The 14,413-nt window shown below is 43.4% G+C and overlaps 1 protein-coding gene across 2 annotated transcripts in view; it reads left to right on the top strand.

Annotated features, from left to right (window-relative positions):
* tcea1 (transcription elongation factor A (SII), 1) overlaps positions 1-8,271 on the top strand; it is a 73,982-nt gene extending 65,711 nt beyond the window's left edge. Inside the window, exons 8-10 of one of the 2 annotated variants that reach the window (XM_078216167.1) lie at positions 2,708-2,854; positions 4,040-4,111; positions 7,156-8,271. In XM_078216167.1, coding sequence (XP_078072293.1) covers positions 2,708-2,854; positions 4,040-4,111; positions 7,156-7,164 — 228 coding nt within the window. In that variant the 3' untranslated portion in view covers positions 7,165-8,271. The remainder of the gene's footprint in view (positions 1-2,707; positions 2,855-4,039; positions 4,112-7,155) is intronic. The other variant, XM_078216168.1, reaches the window with a different exon arrangement.
* The last annotated feature ends 6,142 nt before the right edge of the window (positions 8,272-14,413 follow it).

The raw sequence follows: 14,413 nt of genomic DNA, 5'->3' as shown, positions 1-14,413 counted from the left end.
AACCACAAATGATATCACCAGTGGGAAAGTAATTGCAAAACATTTATCAGAGGCAGAATATACTTTTCTTTGGAAAGGCATGGGTTAATCAAGAACAGCAAATGTGGATTTGTTAAAGAACAAATCTGACTAGCTAGATTGAATTATTTGAGTTAGCCAAGGTTGAACAAGATAGTAAAGTAGATGTTCGGAAGATACTTGACAAAGTATCAAAAGGGACGGTTATAAAGAAGATGGAAACCCCTGGAACTAAGGAGAAAAGTACTGGTGCAGATATATAATTGGCTTGGGAGGAAGCAAGGGCTGATGGTAAATGGATGTTTGCAGTGTTGTTCCCCAGGGTCAATTTGAATCCTTTACTCTTCACAGTTTTTATAAATGACTAGAGAGCAGCATTTTAAAGTTTTTAGATGATGAGAATCTTGGCGAAATAGCAGTTGTTGATGAGGACAGTTATAAGTTTCAGGATGGCAGGAATAGAATCATAGAAACCCTACAGTGCAGAAGGAGGCCATTCGACCCATTAGGTCTGCACCGACCACAATTCCACCCAGGCCCTATTCCCGTAACCCCACATATTTACCCTGCTAATCCCCTGACACTGGGGTCAATTTAACATGTCCAATCAACCTAATCCATACATCTTTGGACTGTGGGAGGAAACCAGAGCTGCTGGAGAAAACCCACGCAGACACGGGGAGAACGTGCAAACTCCGCACAGACAGTGACCCGAGGCCGGAATTGAACTAGGAAGTAGGATAATGAATGTGTGAAATAGGATAATGAATGTGTGAAGTGATGTATTTTGCTAGGACGAATAAGGAAAGACAGCATACTATAAATGGCATGCTCTTGATATGCGTAGCCATACAGAGTGTATTTTGTGTCCATTTACACATTTTAAAAGTGTGGGGAAGTAGGGGAAGTTGATGAACTGGTTTAAAAATGCAACTGAGTAACTTGGGGTTTATAAATAGAGGAATAGAACATAACTTTAAATTAGCTGAAGCATTGTAGATGATCTGGGCTCCACATTTTACAAAAGATTTAAAGCCTCAGAAAGGGTACAGAAGAAGCTTATCAGGATCAAAATAATAACTTCAGTTCTGATGAGAGGGTGGAAATGTTAGTACCGTTCTCCTTGAAACAAGGTTAAGAGGTGACCTAACAAGATATTTTCAAGATACTGTGAGCTTTTAACAGCGTAGATGTGCTAAATTATTCCCATTGGCAAGTCGGTCAATAACTAGAGGTCAGAGATTCAAAATCATTGTCAAACAATCTACAGAGGGAATGGGAATTTCTTTTTTACTCTTGAGTTTTAGAATCTGGAATGCTCTACCTGAAAATGTGGTGGAAGCTAATTCCACAAATGGTTTTAAAAAGGTGTTGACAAATACTCGAGGATGAGGAACTTGCACCCTTAAAGGTTAGGTGGATTGGCCAGGCTAATTTGCTCTTAAGTGTGTACAAAGATGTGTAGGTTAGGTGGATTATCCAGGGTAAATGTGCAGGTTTAAGGGGATGGCGAGGATGGGCATGGTGTTCTTTGGAGAGTCAATGGGCCAAATAGCCTCCTCCTGCATTGTAAGGATTCGGTGATTAAAGTGGGGATGTGACGCTCTCTTGAAGAGCATGTGTAGGTACAGATAGCTGAATGGCTTCCTTTCATGCTGTGTACGTTTCTATGACTATAATTCAAATAAAGCAGTTTTCTTTTACACTAATTAATGCTAACATGTCTGCTAGCCATTCAGAAAACAAGTCGAGACTGGAGTAATTGGGTCTTATTGGTTAAATGGTTGCTGGTAGTCTGCAAAATGATCACCGCTGAAAACAAATCGCATTTCTACATTGATCTTTGCTGGTGGAGAATATCAAGTTTCCTATTGCAGGCTTCACTGTGATGGATTGGGGGGGGGTGTGAGGGATGCTTGGTTATGTAAGTACAGTATGTGAGTTGAAGGGGTTGCAGTGAAGTGACAACTAGAGAGTGAGAGACGACCTCAAATTGTAAACTATGACAACTTGATGGTTTTTCAGGCTCTTAACTAAAGTTGATTTTTGCATTTTGGATAAAAGCGAAGTACTTGCATTTGCATAGCACCTAATGTTTCAGAAAAACCCCAACACACTTAACAAATATTGAATTGCTTTGAAGTGTAATTACAGCTGTATGTGACGGTTAACACCATTCTCCATAAAGTAATATCCCACAAACAGTAATAAGTAATCTGTAGTGCTGGACCTCATTGAAGAAAGAATGTTGGTCAGTACACTGCAATGGCATTATAAAATCTTTAATACTTACCTGAATCCTAGAACAAACCAACAGGACCTTGCTTTCACATTTTAATGGAATAACAGTGCCTCTGACAATCAAATACTGAAAGTATCAGCCTACATTAGATGATTTGGATGGAACTGAACCCACAGCTTTCTGATTTTGGAGGCAAGTGTGCCACCAACTAAGCCCAGCTGACACTTAGTTGCTAATAAATAAAATTGGCGCGCACTTGCTTTTGACCCCATCCCCCACCCCCTTTACTAGAACATTACCCGAGTACTTTGATGAGTTTATTTTATATTTACTTTACTGATTCTTTATCCAACGCTATAGCTCAACCTTTTTAAGTATTTAATCTGGCTTTTCATTTCCTGTGCAAGTCTTTTTCTAATCTGTCTGCTATATTATAAACTATCTCAGGAAATGGCCAGTGATGAACTTAAAGAAATGCGGAAAGCCTTGACCAAAGAAGCTATTCGAGAACATCAAATGGCTAAGACTGGCGGTTCTGAGACTGATCTGTTCACATGTGGCAAATGTAAGAAGAAGAATTGCACCTATACACAGGTAAGAGTTTTGGATGAGTACTGCAAGGTGGTGAAGTTCTTGAAGGGTTGTGGGGGTGGGGGTTGTTGTAGAGAAGTTTATTCACTTATTCATCATTCATTCCCCACAGTGGGTAACGATTGTTTGTAAATATCCCGTCCCACCTGCTGCAGGAATTGCCTGTTGAGGTCGGGTGGGAATTTCTGGTCTTGGGGCATGCGTGGCTGGAAAACTTCATCCATTGTCTTCTAGTTAAACACATTATTCTCAACTTTGTGAGCATGCTATAAGAGCATATGGCTAATTGACTGATCTGGGTGGATTGTATCCACATATTTTAAAAGAATCTAAGGGAGAAACCCAGGTATTACTATTCATGTGTAATAATTCATTTAAAATGACTGGTGGATAGCTGAAGCAATTCCTATATTCAAGAAGGGACAAAATGTGTCCAGGGAATTATAGACCAGTCAGCTTAACATCAGTGGTAGGCAAGATAATGGAATTCTAAAGGAGAGAATAGAAGAACATTGAGAAATATAATAGTGAATTAGCATGGATTTCAAAAGGGAAAATCTTACTTGGCCAATGTTATTGAATTATTTGAGGAGAAGACAGAGAGTAGACAATGTACAGTAGATATAATTAATGTGGATTTTCAAAAGACTTTCGATCGGGGCCCCCATAACAGACTAATGGATTAGGTCAGAGAATGCAGAATCCAGGGACAACTGGCAGAACGGATTGCTCACTGGCTTCAAGACAGAAAGCAGAGAGTGGGAATAAAGGGCAGTTATTCCAAATGGCAGAAAGCGGTGTTCCACAAGGATCAGTGCTGGCACCACTGTTGTTCACAATTTACATTAATGATTTGAACTTTACAATCAGGAATAATTTCTGAGCTTGTGGATGACACCAAATTTCGGGGGATAGTAAAATATTGAGTTTAATATTGCAAAAAAATATTTACTGCAGCACATCAGTAGATTTGCAACATGGGAAAATAATGGGAACTTGCTAACAAAAGGAGTGGTTGAAGCGAATAGTTTAGGTGCATTTGAGGAGAAACTGGACGTGCATATGATGGTCATATGATGGCCTTACTTGATTGTTATTATCAATTGTTACTCCAGTGTATCCATTTAAATCCACTTTGTTCAAAAGAAGGAATGGTTAACAGTATTCTTACCTTTCATGAACTTGTAGGTTCAAACTCGTAGTGCTGATGAACCAATGACCACATTCGTCGTATGCAACAGCTGCGGAAATAGATGGAAGGTGAGGTTTTTTTCTATTTCGGTTTGTAATAGAAAGCTTAGGAAAATTGCACATTATCGTGCATTATTGCATCGTTCACTTTAGACGAGGAAGTGCTGTATATTTTGTAAAGGGCATCTATAGTACAATTTTAAGTGCTGAGGAAACACTTGCAGCCGTTCTGATGTATTCGGGGGGGAACTGGAACATTGGGTGGGATTCTCCCATTTTGAGACTTAACTGCATTGCTGGGTGGCTCTGGTGGCTCCTGGTGGCCGGAATGGCAGGATCCTGCGCCGGATTTATTAATTATGCACAGCCAAGTTTCCCTCCTAACCACCTGGTGAGCCGGCAGCTGATTTGTCCATCCGCCATCAGCTGGCAAGTTTGAAGGTCCCAGCGCCATATTTAAATACCAGTCCAGCACATTCATATCACTCTCCAACCCACCTGCCTTCACCAGACCATGCCTGGCCTTACCTTGCACTGCACCTGTGGTCAAACTTTGGATATTTGTTGTGGTTGCTGTATAGGTCTTGCAGTAAGAAGTTTAACAACACCAGGTTAAAGTCCAACAGGTTTATTTGGTAGCAAAAGCCACACAAGCTTTCGGAGCTCCAAGCCCCATCTTCAGGTGAGTGGGAATTCTGTTCACAACCCGACATATAAAGACACAGACTCAATTTACATGAATAATGGTTGGAATGCGAATACTTACAGCTAATCAAGTCTTTAAGATACAAACAACGTGAGTGGAGAGAGCATCAAGACAGGCTAAAAAGATGTGTATTGTCTCCAGACAAGACAGCCAGTGAAACTCTGCAGGTCCAGGCAAGCTGTGGGGGTTACAAATAGTGTGACATGAACCCAATATCCCGGTTGAGGCCGTCCTCGTGTGTGCGGAACTTGGCTATCAGTTTCTGCTCAGCGACTCTACGCCGTCGTGTGTCGTGAAGGCCGCCTTGGAGAACGCTTACCCGAATATCAGAGGCCGAATGCCCGTGACCGCTGAAGTGCTCCCCAACAGGAAGAGAACAGTCTTGCCTGATGATTGTCGAGCGGTGTTCATTCATCCGTTGTCGCAGCGTCTGCATAGTTTCTCCAATGTACCATGCCTCGGGACATCCTTTCCTGCAGCATATTTTCTGCAACGCTGCAGGAAAGGATGTCCCGAGGCATGGTACATTGGGGAGACCATGCAGACGCTGCGACAACGGATGAATGAACACCGCTTGACAATCACCAGGCAAGACTGTTCTCTTCCTGTTGGGGAGCACTTCAGCGGTCACGGGCATTCGGCCTCTGATATTCGGGTAAGCGTTTTCCAAGGCGGCCTTCACGACACACGACGGCGCAGAGTCGCTGAGCAGAAACTGATAACCAAGTTCCGCACACACGAGGACGGCCTCAACCGGGATATTGGGTTCATGTCACACTATTTGTAACCCCCACAGCTTGCCTGGACCTGCAGAGTTTCATTGGCTGTCTTGTCTGGAGACAATACACATCTTTTTAGCCTGTCTTGATGCTCACTCCGCTCACGTTGTTTGTATCTTAAAGACTTGATTAGCTGTAAGTATTCGCATTCCAACCATTATTCATGTAAATTGAGTCTGTGTCTTTATATGCTCTGTTTGTGAACAGAATTCCCACTCACCTGAAGAAGGGGCTTGGAGCTCCGAACGCTTGTGTGGCTTTTACTACCAAATAAACCTGTTGGACTTTAACCTGGTGTTGTTAAACTTCTTGCTGTGTTTACCCCAGTCCAACGCCGGCATCTCCACATTAGGTCTTGCAGCACTGTCCTGTCCAGATAGACACTGGAGTGTGGCACTCCCCAACCCCAGGCACAGCACAGAACCGAGAAGGAGATATCGGAGCGTCCATGGGTCCAGCAGCACGATGCTCGGCTCGGGGATGGCAGACAGGAACTGGTCTGCCCCGGCAGAGGGGTGAACATTTGATTTGATTTATTATTGTGACATGTATTAGTATACAGTGAAAAATATTGTTTTCTGCGCGCTGTACAGACAAAGCATACCGTACATAAAGAAGGAAACGAGAGAGTGCAAAATGTAGTGTTACAGTCATAGCTAGGCTGTAGAGAAAGATCAACTTAATGTGAAGTAAGTAGGTCCATTCAAACGTGTTATGGCAGCAGGGAAGAAGCTGTTCTTGAGTCAGTTGGTATGTGACCTCAGACTTTTGTCTCTTTTCCCCGACACAAGAAGTTGGAAGAGGGTATGTAGGGGGTACGTGGGGTCCTTAATTATGCTGGCTGCTTTGCCGAGGCAGCGGGAAGTGTAGACAGAGTCAATGGATGGGAGGCTGGTTTGTCTGATGGACTGGGCTACATTCATGACCTTTTATAGTTTCTTGCGGTCTTGGGCAGAGCAGGAGCTACCAAGCTGCTCTACAACCAGAAAGAATGCTTTCTATGGTGTATCTGTAAAAGATGGTGAGAGTTATAGCTGACATGCCAAATTTCCTTAGTCTTCTGAGAAAGTAGAGGCGTCACATCACATCAAGAGCAGCGCAGCACGATGTAGAAGGGTTATCCCACAGATCTTGAAGTCCCTTGCGAACTGAGGACCGTCATGTGCACACCACTTTTGAGCAATCGGGTTTCAGACTATTGTAATTTCACACTAGAGTGGCGCAAGTTTTGACAGCCTGACATGATGCCAGCAGGCAGCTGTTTTAATAAACATTCATGAGATACAAATGTGTTCACGCCACCAAAGGTGGATTGGGAGAATTCCGCCCTAACTGTCTTAAGGGTGGTAGAGGCAGAAACCCAGTACTTGGATATGCACTTGAAGTGCCATAACCAGGAACTGGAAAGTGGGGTTAGGTTGGATAGCTACTTGTCGGCTAGCACAGATACTATGTGCCAATGGTCTCCTTTCGTGCTGTACCATTTTATGACCCTGTGGTTACACTTAATTTTAGATGAAGGTCGCGTCTTTTGATATCTGTAGTTTCTTATAGTTGAAATCATAACTGGCTAATTTGCTGCCCGTTTTTGCAGTGTTCTTAACAGCTCCTCATGTTGCTTTTCACAGTTCTGTTGAGATTCTGAAGACGCTCCAGAAGAGAATCCATTGGACCAGAAGTTGATGAACTTCAATTTCTAATTAGTTGTGTAAATGAGAAGTTAAAACTTCAACAAGGATATTTGTAGAACAATGCATCCCTGTGACAGATTTTTTTGTATAAATATAGTTTCCTTAAAAACATTCTACTGTGTTTTCCTTGCAGAATAGTTCTGGAAACAAAACTCGCATGTACAAGCAGGCAGTAACTAAATGTATGAAAAATTTCTTTTTATATGTAGTTTGACATTAAAGTTTTAAAACTCACTCAATGCATTATCTGTTTCTTGGGTTTGTTTTTGAATGTCGAAGCATTTACGCTTTTTGGGGGATTGCAAATAAGCTGACTGAAGTACTTGATTTCTGTCATCCATTTTTGGAATAGCACTATTGAGAAGAATCTTAAATCAACACAAATTTTATATATGATAAACTCAACAATATGTAGGGCGAGATTCTCCGGCCTCCCAGCCGCATGTTTACTGCCAGCAGGAGGTAGCACGTTGTTTGCTAGCGGTGGGATTCTCTGGGCCCACCACTGTCAATGTGAATTCCCATTGACGTCATCCCACGCCAGTGGGAAACGCGCAGGTGGGGGTGCACTGCTGGCGGGACTGGAAAATCCCGTCGGCATGAATTCTGAACATGAATTCCAGCTGTAATGTTTAGCGGACCCAACTGAGTGTTCATCTGCTTTGTAAATAATATTAAACAGCATTCTTTATTGTCTAGGGTCCCCAGTGAAGATTTTCAAAAGCTTTCTGCTGTTGTAATAAAAGTGAAATACTGCTGGAGATCTGAAATGAAAACAGAAAATACCGGAACATCTCAGCAGATCTGGCAGCTTCTGTAGAGTGAGAAACAGAGTTAATGTTTTGAGTCCATCATGGTGCTTCTTCAGAACTTCCAACAAAGAGTCATGTTGGACTCAAAACTTTAATTCGGCTTCCCTCTCCACGGATGCTGCCAGACATGCTTCCTACTATTGCATTAGTTTGTGAACCCCTGCTTTCTAAACTAGCATGAAGCAATTATGGAATTGTCTTTTTTTTAATTGCTGGAATAAATTAATAAATATTGGCAGTTCAATTTGTTCACTTTCTCTGTCTGCCTCCTAAGGTGAGTGAAACAAATAGTTAATGAAAGGAGAAATTAAATAGCTGCATTTGTACAATACCTTCCACAATCTCAAGACGTCCCCAAAGCCTTTACAGTCAATTAAGTACATTTGGAAGTGTAGTCATTACAGGAAACATAACAAAGAAAATTACAGCACAGGAACAAACCCTTCGACCCTCCAAGCCTGCACCGACCATGCTGTCCGACTTAACTAAAACCCCCTACCCTTCCGGGACCATATCCCTCTATTCCCATCCTATTCATGTACTTGTCAAGACGCCCCTTAAAAGTCACTACCGTATCTGCTTCCACTACCTCCCCCGGCAACAAATTCCAGGCACCCACTACTGTGTGTAAAAAAAATCTACCTTGTTCATCTCCTTTAAACCTTGCCCCTCGCACCTTAAACCTATACCCCCGAGTAATTGACACTTCCACCCTGGGAAAAAGCTTCTGACTATCCACTCTGTCCATGCCTCACATAATCTTGTAGACTTCTATCAGGTCTCCCCTCAACCTCCGTCGCTCCAGTGAGAACAAACCAAGTTTCTCCAACCTCCCCTCATAGCTAATGCCCTCCATACCAAGCAACATCCTGGTAAATCTTTTCTGTACCCTCTCCAAAGCCTCCACATCCTTCTGGTAGTGTGGCGACCAGAATTGAACAGTATATTCCAAGTGCGGCCTAACTAAGGTTCTATAAAGCTGCAACATGACTTGCCAATTTTTAAACTCAATACCCCAGCTGATGAAGGCAAGCATGCCATATGCCTTCTTGACTACCTTCTCCACTTGCATTGCCACTTTCAGTGACCTTTGTACCTGTACACCCAGATCCCTTTGCCTATCAATACTCTTAAGGGTTCTGCCATTTACTGTACATTTCCTATCTGTATTAGATCTTCCAAAATGCATTTCCTCACATTTGTTTGTCCGCATTAAACTCCATCGGCCATCTCTCCACCCAAGTGTCCAACTGATCTATACCCTGCTGTATCCTCTGATGGTCCTCATCACTATCCGCAAATCCACCAACCTTTGTGTCGTCCGCAAAATTACTAATCAATCCAGTTACATTTTCCTCCAAATCATTTTTATATATTACAAACAGCAAAGGTCCCTGCACTGATCCCTGAGGAACACCACTTGTCACAACCCTCCATTCAGAAATGCACCCTTCCACTGCTACCCTCTGTCTTCTTTGACCGAGCCAGTTTTGTATTCACCTTGCCAGCTCACCTCTGATCCCATGCGACTTCATCTTCTGCACCAGACTGCCATGAGGGACCTTGTCAAAGGCCTTACTGAAGTCCATGTAGACAACATCCACTGCCCTACTCTCATCAATCATCTTCGTCACTTCCTCGAAAAACTCGATCAAGTTTGTGAGACATGACCTCCCCTTTTCAAAACCATGTTACCATGTTGCCTCTCACTAATACGTCCACTTATTTCCAAGTGGGAATAAAGCCTGTCTCGAAGAATCCTCTCCAATAATTTCCCTACCACTGATGTAAGGCTCACTGGCCTGTAATTACCTGGATTGGAAGGATAATAAATGGAAGGATTGTGCACAAAAGACAATGATATTATAACCAATTGGGCCGTGTGTGAACTGTCAATCACTGCTGTTCTACCATTATTAAATTAGTGCTTAAAAAGAACAGTTTTTGTATTTTGTGACTTCTATTAGTTCTCACTCTAAAGAAATGTATTATAGTTACAAGGCAAAAATGCTTTTTAGGTTGCAAGGGATATTGATAGATTGAGTGAGCAATGCAACTAAACTTCTCCACAAGGACATTGGTACCAGTTCTGCTGATGTACAACCTATCGCTTTTGAATAGGTGCCTCCTACCCCTGAACTGATTCTAATGCCACAAGGATCTGAAGCCCTCCTCCCTGCACTATAATCCATGTGTTGATCCTCCCTATTTTCCTATTTCTACTCTCACTTGCACATCTATGTTCTAACTGATCCTAATGCCACAAGGATCTGAAGCCCTCCTCCCTGCACTATAATCCATGTGTTGATCCTCCCTATTTTCCTATTTCTACTCTCACTTGCACACAGCGCTGAGAGTAATCCAGAGGTTCTACTTTTTAACTTCCTACCTCCTGAAAAGTTAACCATAGAATTGCAATACCTGTCCTCGCTACAGCTGACATTTTCAATTCTGGGTGAGGAAATGGGCCACTTTGTTTCGTGTCCTGACTTCACACAGCAAGTCCTGCACATGGCCACCAGAATTCTAAAAAGGGCCAGACCAATTAATGGCAGGGAGCGGGCGTCCAATCCAAATATGGACGGTTGGCTGGCTTCCAAGGCTGGAGGGCCAATGGGAGGCCCTCCAGCACTGAGAGATTAGCAGCGCCACTCAGCTCGAGGTTGGGATGGTGGCAGGGAAGCAGCACTGAGGCCAGTAGTGCAAAACCACATGCCTGCCGGCCTCTAATCTCTGCCCCAACGTGCATGAAAATCCTGCCCCATATCAATGGTATGAATATGTATCTCAACTTCTGGCTCACTGCCCCCACCCACCTCACTGTAGAATATTTTGCACCCTCAATTATGTCCTTTACCCTGCCACCAGGAAGGCCACACACCATGTAAGACTCACTGTGACAGCTACAGAAATGCCTGCCTATTTCCCTAACTCTGCAATCTGCCGTAGTGACTGATTTTCTAATATTTGTTGTTCCCTTTTGTGCATTTTTTTGCCCAATGGCCCTGGTTTGGTCTGCTTTCCTTCAAGGTGTCATTGCTCCCAGCAGCCTATAATGCTGAGGGCTGAATTAAGACTGACACAGACCCCAGAGACTTCTGCACTTGTTGCCTCCTTTACTCCTGGTGGCCACCAACCTATTATCCTGAACATTCTCTGCCTGTGGGGTGACTATCTCCTAAAACACAATCCAGTAAACCCTCAGCCCTCCCTGATTCTCTGCAGTGACTTCAGCTGCCCCTCGAGCTTGAAAGGCTTGGGCTTGAGCTTGAGCTTAAGCAGCTGGAGACACTTCCTACACACACGGGTCTCCTAAGACACATGAATTGACCTGAAATTAGCGTGGCACGGGAATTGCAAACAATGGGTCTCAGCTGCCCATCTATGATGTAAAAATATCTATTCCCTTTTTGGACTCTAGTTGGTACCTTGTTTAAACATACTAATTTTAATTAATGCCTCTGCACTGCTCCATGCCACTAATCTTGTTATTAATGAGCTTAATTAACCCAGTTTGATTTTTTTTAAAAATTTCCCAGACTGAGTTTGAATGAATTTCCTGGTTTACGGAGACTTTGTGAGCCTGTGTCAACTAGAGGGTAGCTCAGTGATTTGGTTAAAATACTCGGCCAGCGGAAGAGGAGAGTTCATTGCTTACAGACTGGGCTGAAATGAGAATTAATTGAGCCATTCGTTCCCCCCTCTCCTCTCCAAACCCCTACCCCCTCATCCCCTCCCCATAAATTCCCTGACCAATTTTTAAAAATATTTCTGCAAAGTCTGTGATTGCATTTTGAGCTTTCCTGTCTTCAGAATGTTAGCAATATTTAACTACTATTGTGTTTTATGTCACACAATGAGTCAGAAGGTACACCATGATAGCGTTGTACTATGTAGTACATTATGTTTTCTAACTGATTCACCAATGCAATTTTCTGTCACTGTGATCTGCCTGTGAGAGCACTTACATTGAAGAGACAACCTACAATAGATCTGCTCTTACTATCAATGCATGATTCACATCTGTCCAGCTGTTGCACTGTCTTTCTTCAAAGACCATTGCTTCCCTTCACCACTTCATCCCTTTCTCTGGTTTTGCCATCAAGAATGGAAGCTCAGGCATCTGAGGTCATGTATCAGAATTTATAGTGTTTGTAAAAATTTGCAAAATGCACATACAGGTTTGTGTGGTCAATAATGTCAAAGGCTGGCAATAGATTGAGAAGGATGAGGAGTGACGGTTTAGCTTTGTCACAGTTACATAGGGTGCCACTTGTGACTTTGATTGGAGTTGTTTTTATAACACGGGCAGGGGCAGAAGGATTCAATCATGGAGTTCTGGGATTGTGGAGATGACAAGTTCTGGGCAGTGGATGGAAACATAGAAACATAGAAGATAGGAACAGGAGAAGGCCATTTGGCCCTTCGAGCCTGCTCTGCCATTACGATCATGGCTGATCGTCCAACTCAATAGTCTAATCCTACTTTTTCCCCATAACCTTTGATCCCATTTGCCCCTAGTGCTATATCCAGCCGCCTCTTGAATACATTCAATGTTTTGGTGTCAACTACTTCCTGTGGTAATGAATTCCACAGGCTCACCACTCTTTGGGTGAAGAAATGTCTCCTCACCTCCATCCTAAATGGTCTCCCCTGAATCCTCTGACTGTGATCTCTGGTTCTGGACTCCCCCACCATTGGGAACATCCACCCTGTCTAGTCCTGTTAGAATTTAATAAGTCTCTGAGATTCCCCCCCCCCATTCATCTGAACTCCAGCAAAAGGATAGTCGGTCAAAGGATTTTTTTGAGGAGAGGGATGGTGTTAGCCAATTGATAGGAGAGGCAGTAGCCAAAGAGAAAGAACTATTAACAAATATCAGCTAACCTGGGGGCCAGGAGGTGAATTTGGATGGTCAGCGGGTTAGTGGAAATAGGGTTGAGGGAGCAGGAGAAAGGCCTTGTGGACAAAATGAGCTGGGAAAAGACATGTTGGGAAGAGATAGTAGAAAAACTAAAGAAAGATGCAAGTTTAGGGCTAGAGAAGAGGGTTGTGGCTAGTGGAAGAGAGGAAACCAGCATCGGAGCTGATCCGATGGACTCCTTCTTTGTGACATAGTCATGAGCTTTATCCTGTTGGTGGAGGTGTCAGGATTGGATTTTAGAAGATGTTTTTCTGTAAGGAATAGAAGCCGGAGGTTATCCTTCCATTCTGGGATGATCCCTGAACAGTGAGCAGTTTTAGCAGATGAGAGCTGGATCTGACAGCGCTTAATGTAGTTCTGATGTAGATGAAACAATTGTCTGTCATACTCTTTCAAGTCCTGCATCCCTTGGATTTAAGGATTGGAAGATAAGGGCCATACAGTATGATGACCAGGATAAGAGAAAGGAATAATTTTATTGGCAAATAGGGATGGCAATCTTACCGGCTCGTTATGCTGGGAGATCAGCGTGGCGAGCTGATATGATCGGGCAAGAGGTGAAAAACTGGGTTAATGCCCAGTATCTCACTCTCAAGCTGTTACTGGCCCTGTTCTGCTGGCATAATCAGCCTTACGATTGCATCTGGGAGCTCACTCAAAAGAATGGGTGGGATTCTCTCCCGTTTTCATGCTCGTTTGGCACTTCAAATTTTTTTGGTAAGATCCCCCCCACTCCCCATTGGGTGTTGAAGATGGAGGACCAGCAATATCAATGTATGTTGTATTTCACCCAACAACAAACCCTTATTGGATCTATCTATATTTCCCAAGTGGACCTTTCTGGTCTCTTGTGGGTCCTATTTAGTGGCCAGTGGTCACTTTGATGCTATCATGGCCACTGAAGCTGCCCGATTGTGAATCTAATGCTCACAGACCATTCTACCCGAAAATACAGATGGTCCAGACAAAACAACTATTGGCCTTTCTATGTTTCTATTGGTAACAGGTTCAGTGCATGGCATCCAAAAATCTTTAAGACTTCTTCCTTTAGAAAGGTCTGATTTTCCACGCACCATTCCATGCGCACCCCTCCCCCCCCCCCCCCCCCCCCAACACCGCCTCTGCTCCCCCAAAACACCCTGGTGTGTTTTCTGGTGGCGGAGGCAGCTCACCAGTGGCTGCCAGCAGGATCTTCTGGTCCTGCTGAAGATGACATTTTGTATGGCACGCTTGCTTTGCTGCCAGGAACCTGCTGAGGGGAGCCACTTTCAGCGGGACTGGAAAATCCCACTGGCTGGAAGAGGGGCCAGAAAAGAAGTCTGAGGAAAATAATCACCAGCAGCCTGAAATTCCCACTGCAAAGGGCTACCTTCTATTGAGAGGAAGATGAGAAAGCATGAGTTTCGTACTGAAAGATGCAGAGGTCTTTATTCAGACAACCAAATTATCCTCTTCACCC

This window comes from Mustelus asterias, chromosome 7, assembly GCF_964213995.1.
Source record: "Mustelus asterias chromosome 7, sMusAst1.hap1.1, whole genome shotgun sequence".
Classification (NCBI taxonomy): domain Eukaryota; kingdom Metazoa; phylum Chordata; class Chondrichthyes; order Carcharhiniformes; family Triakidae; genus Mustelus; species Mustelus asterias.
Note: the sequence above shows the minus strand (reverse complement) of the source record. Positions and strands in the feature narration are given on the sequence as shown.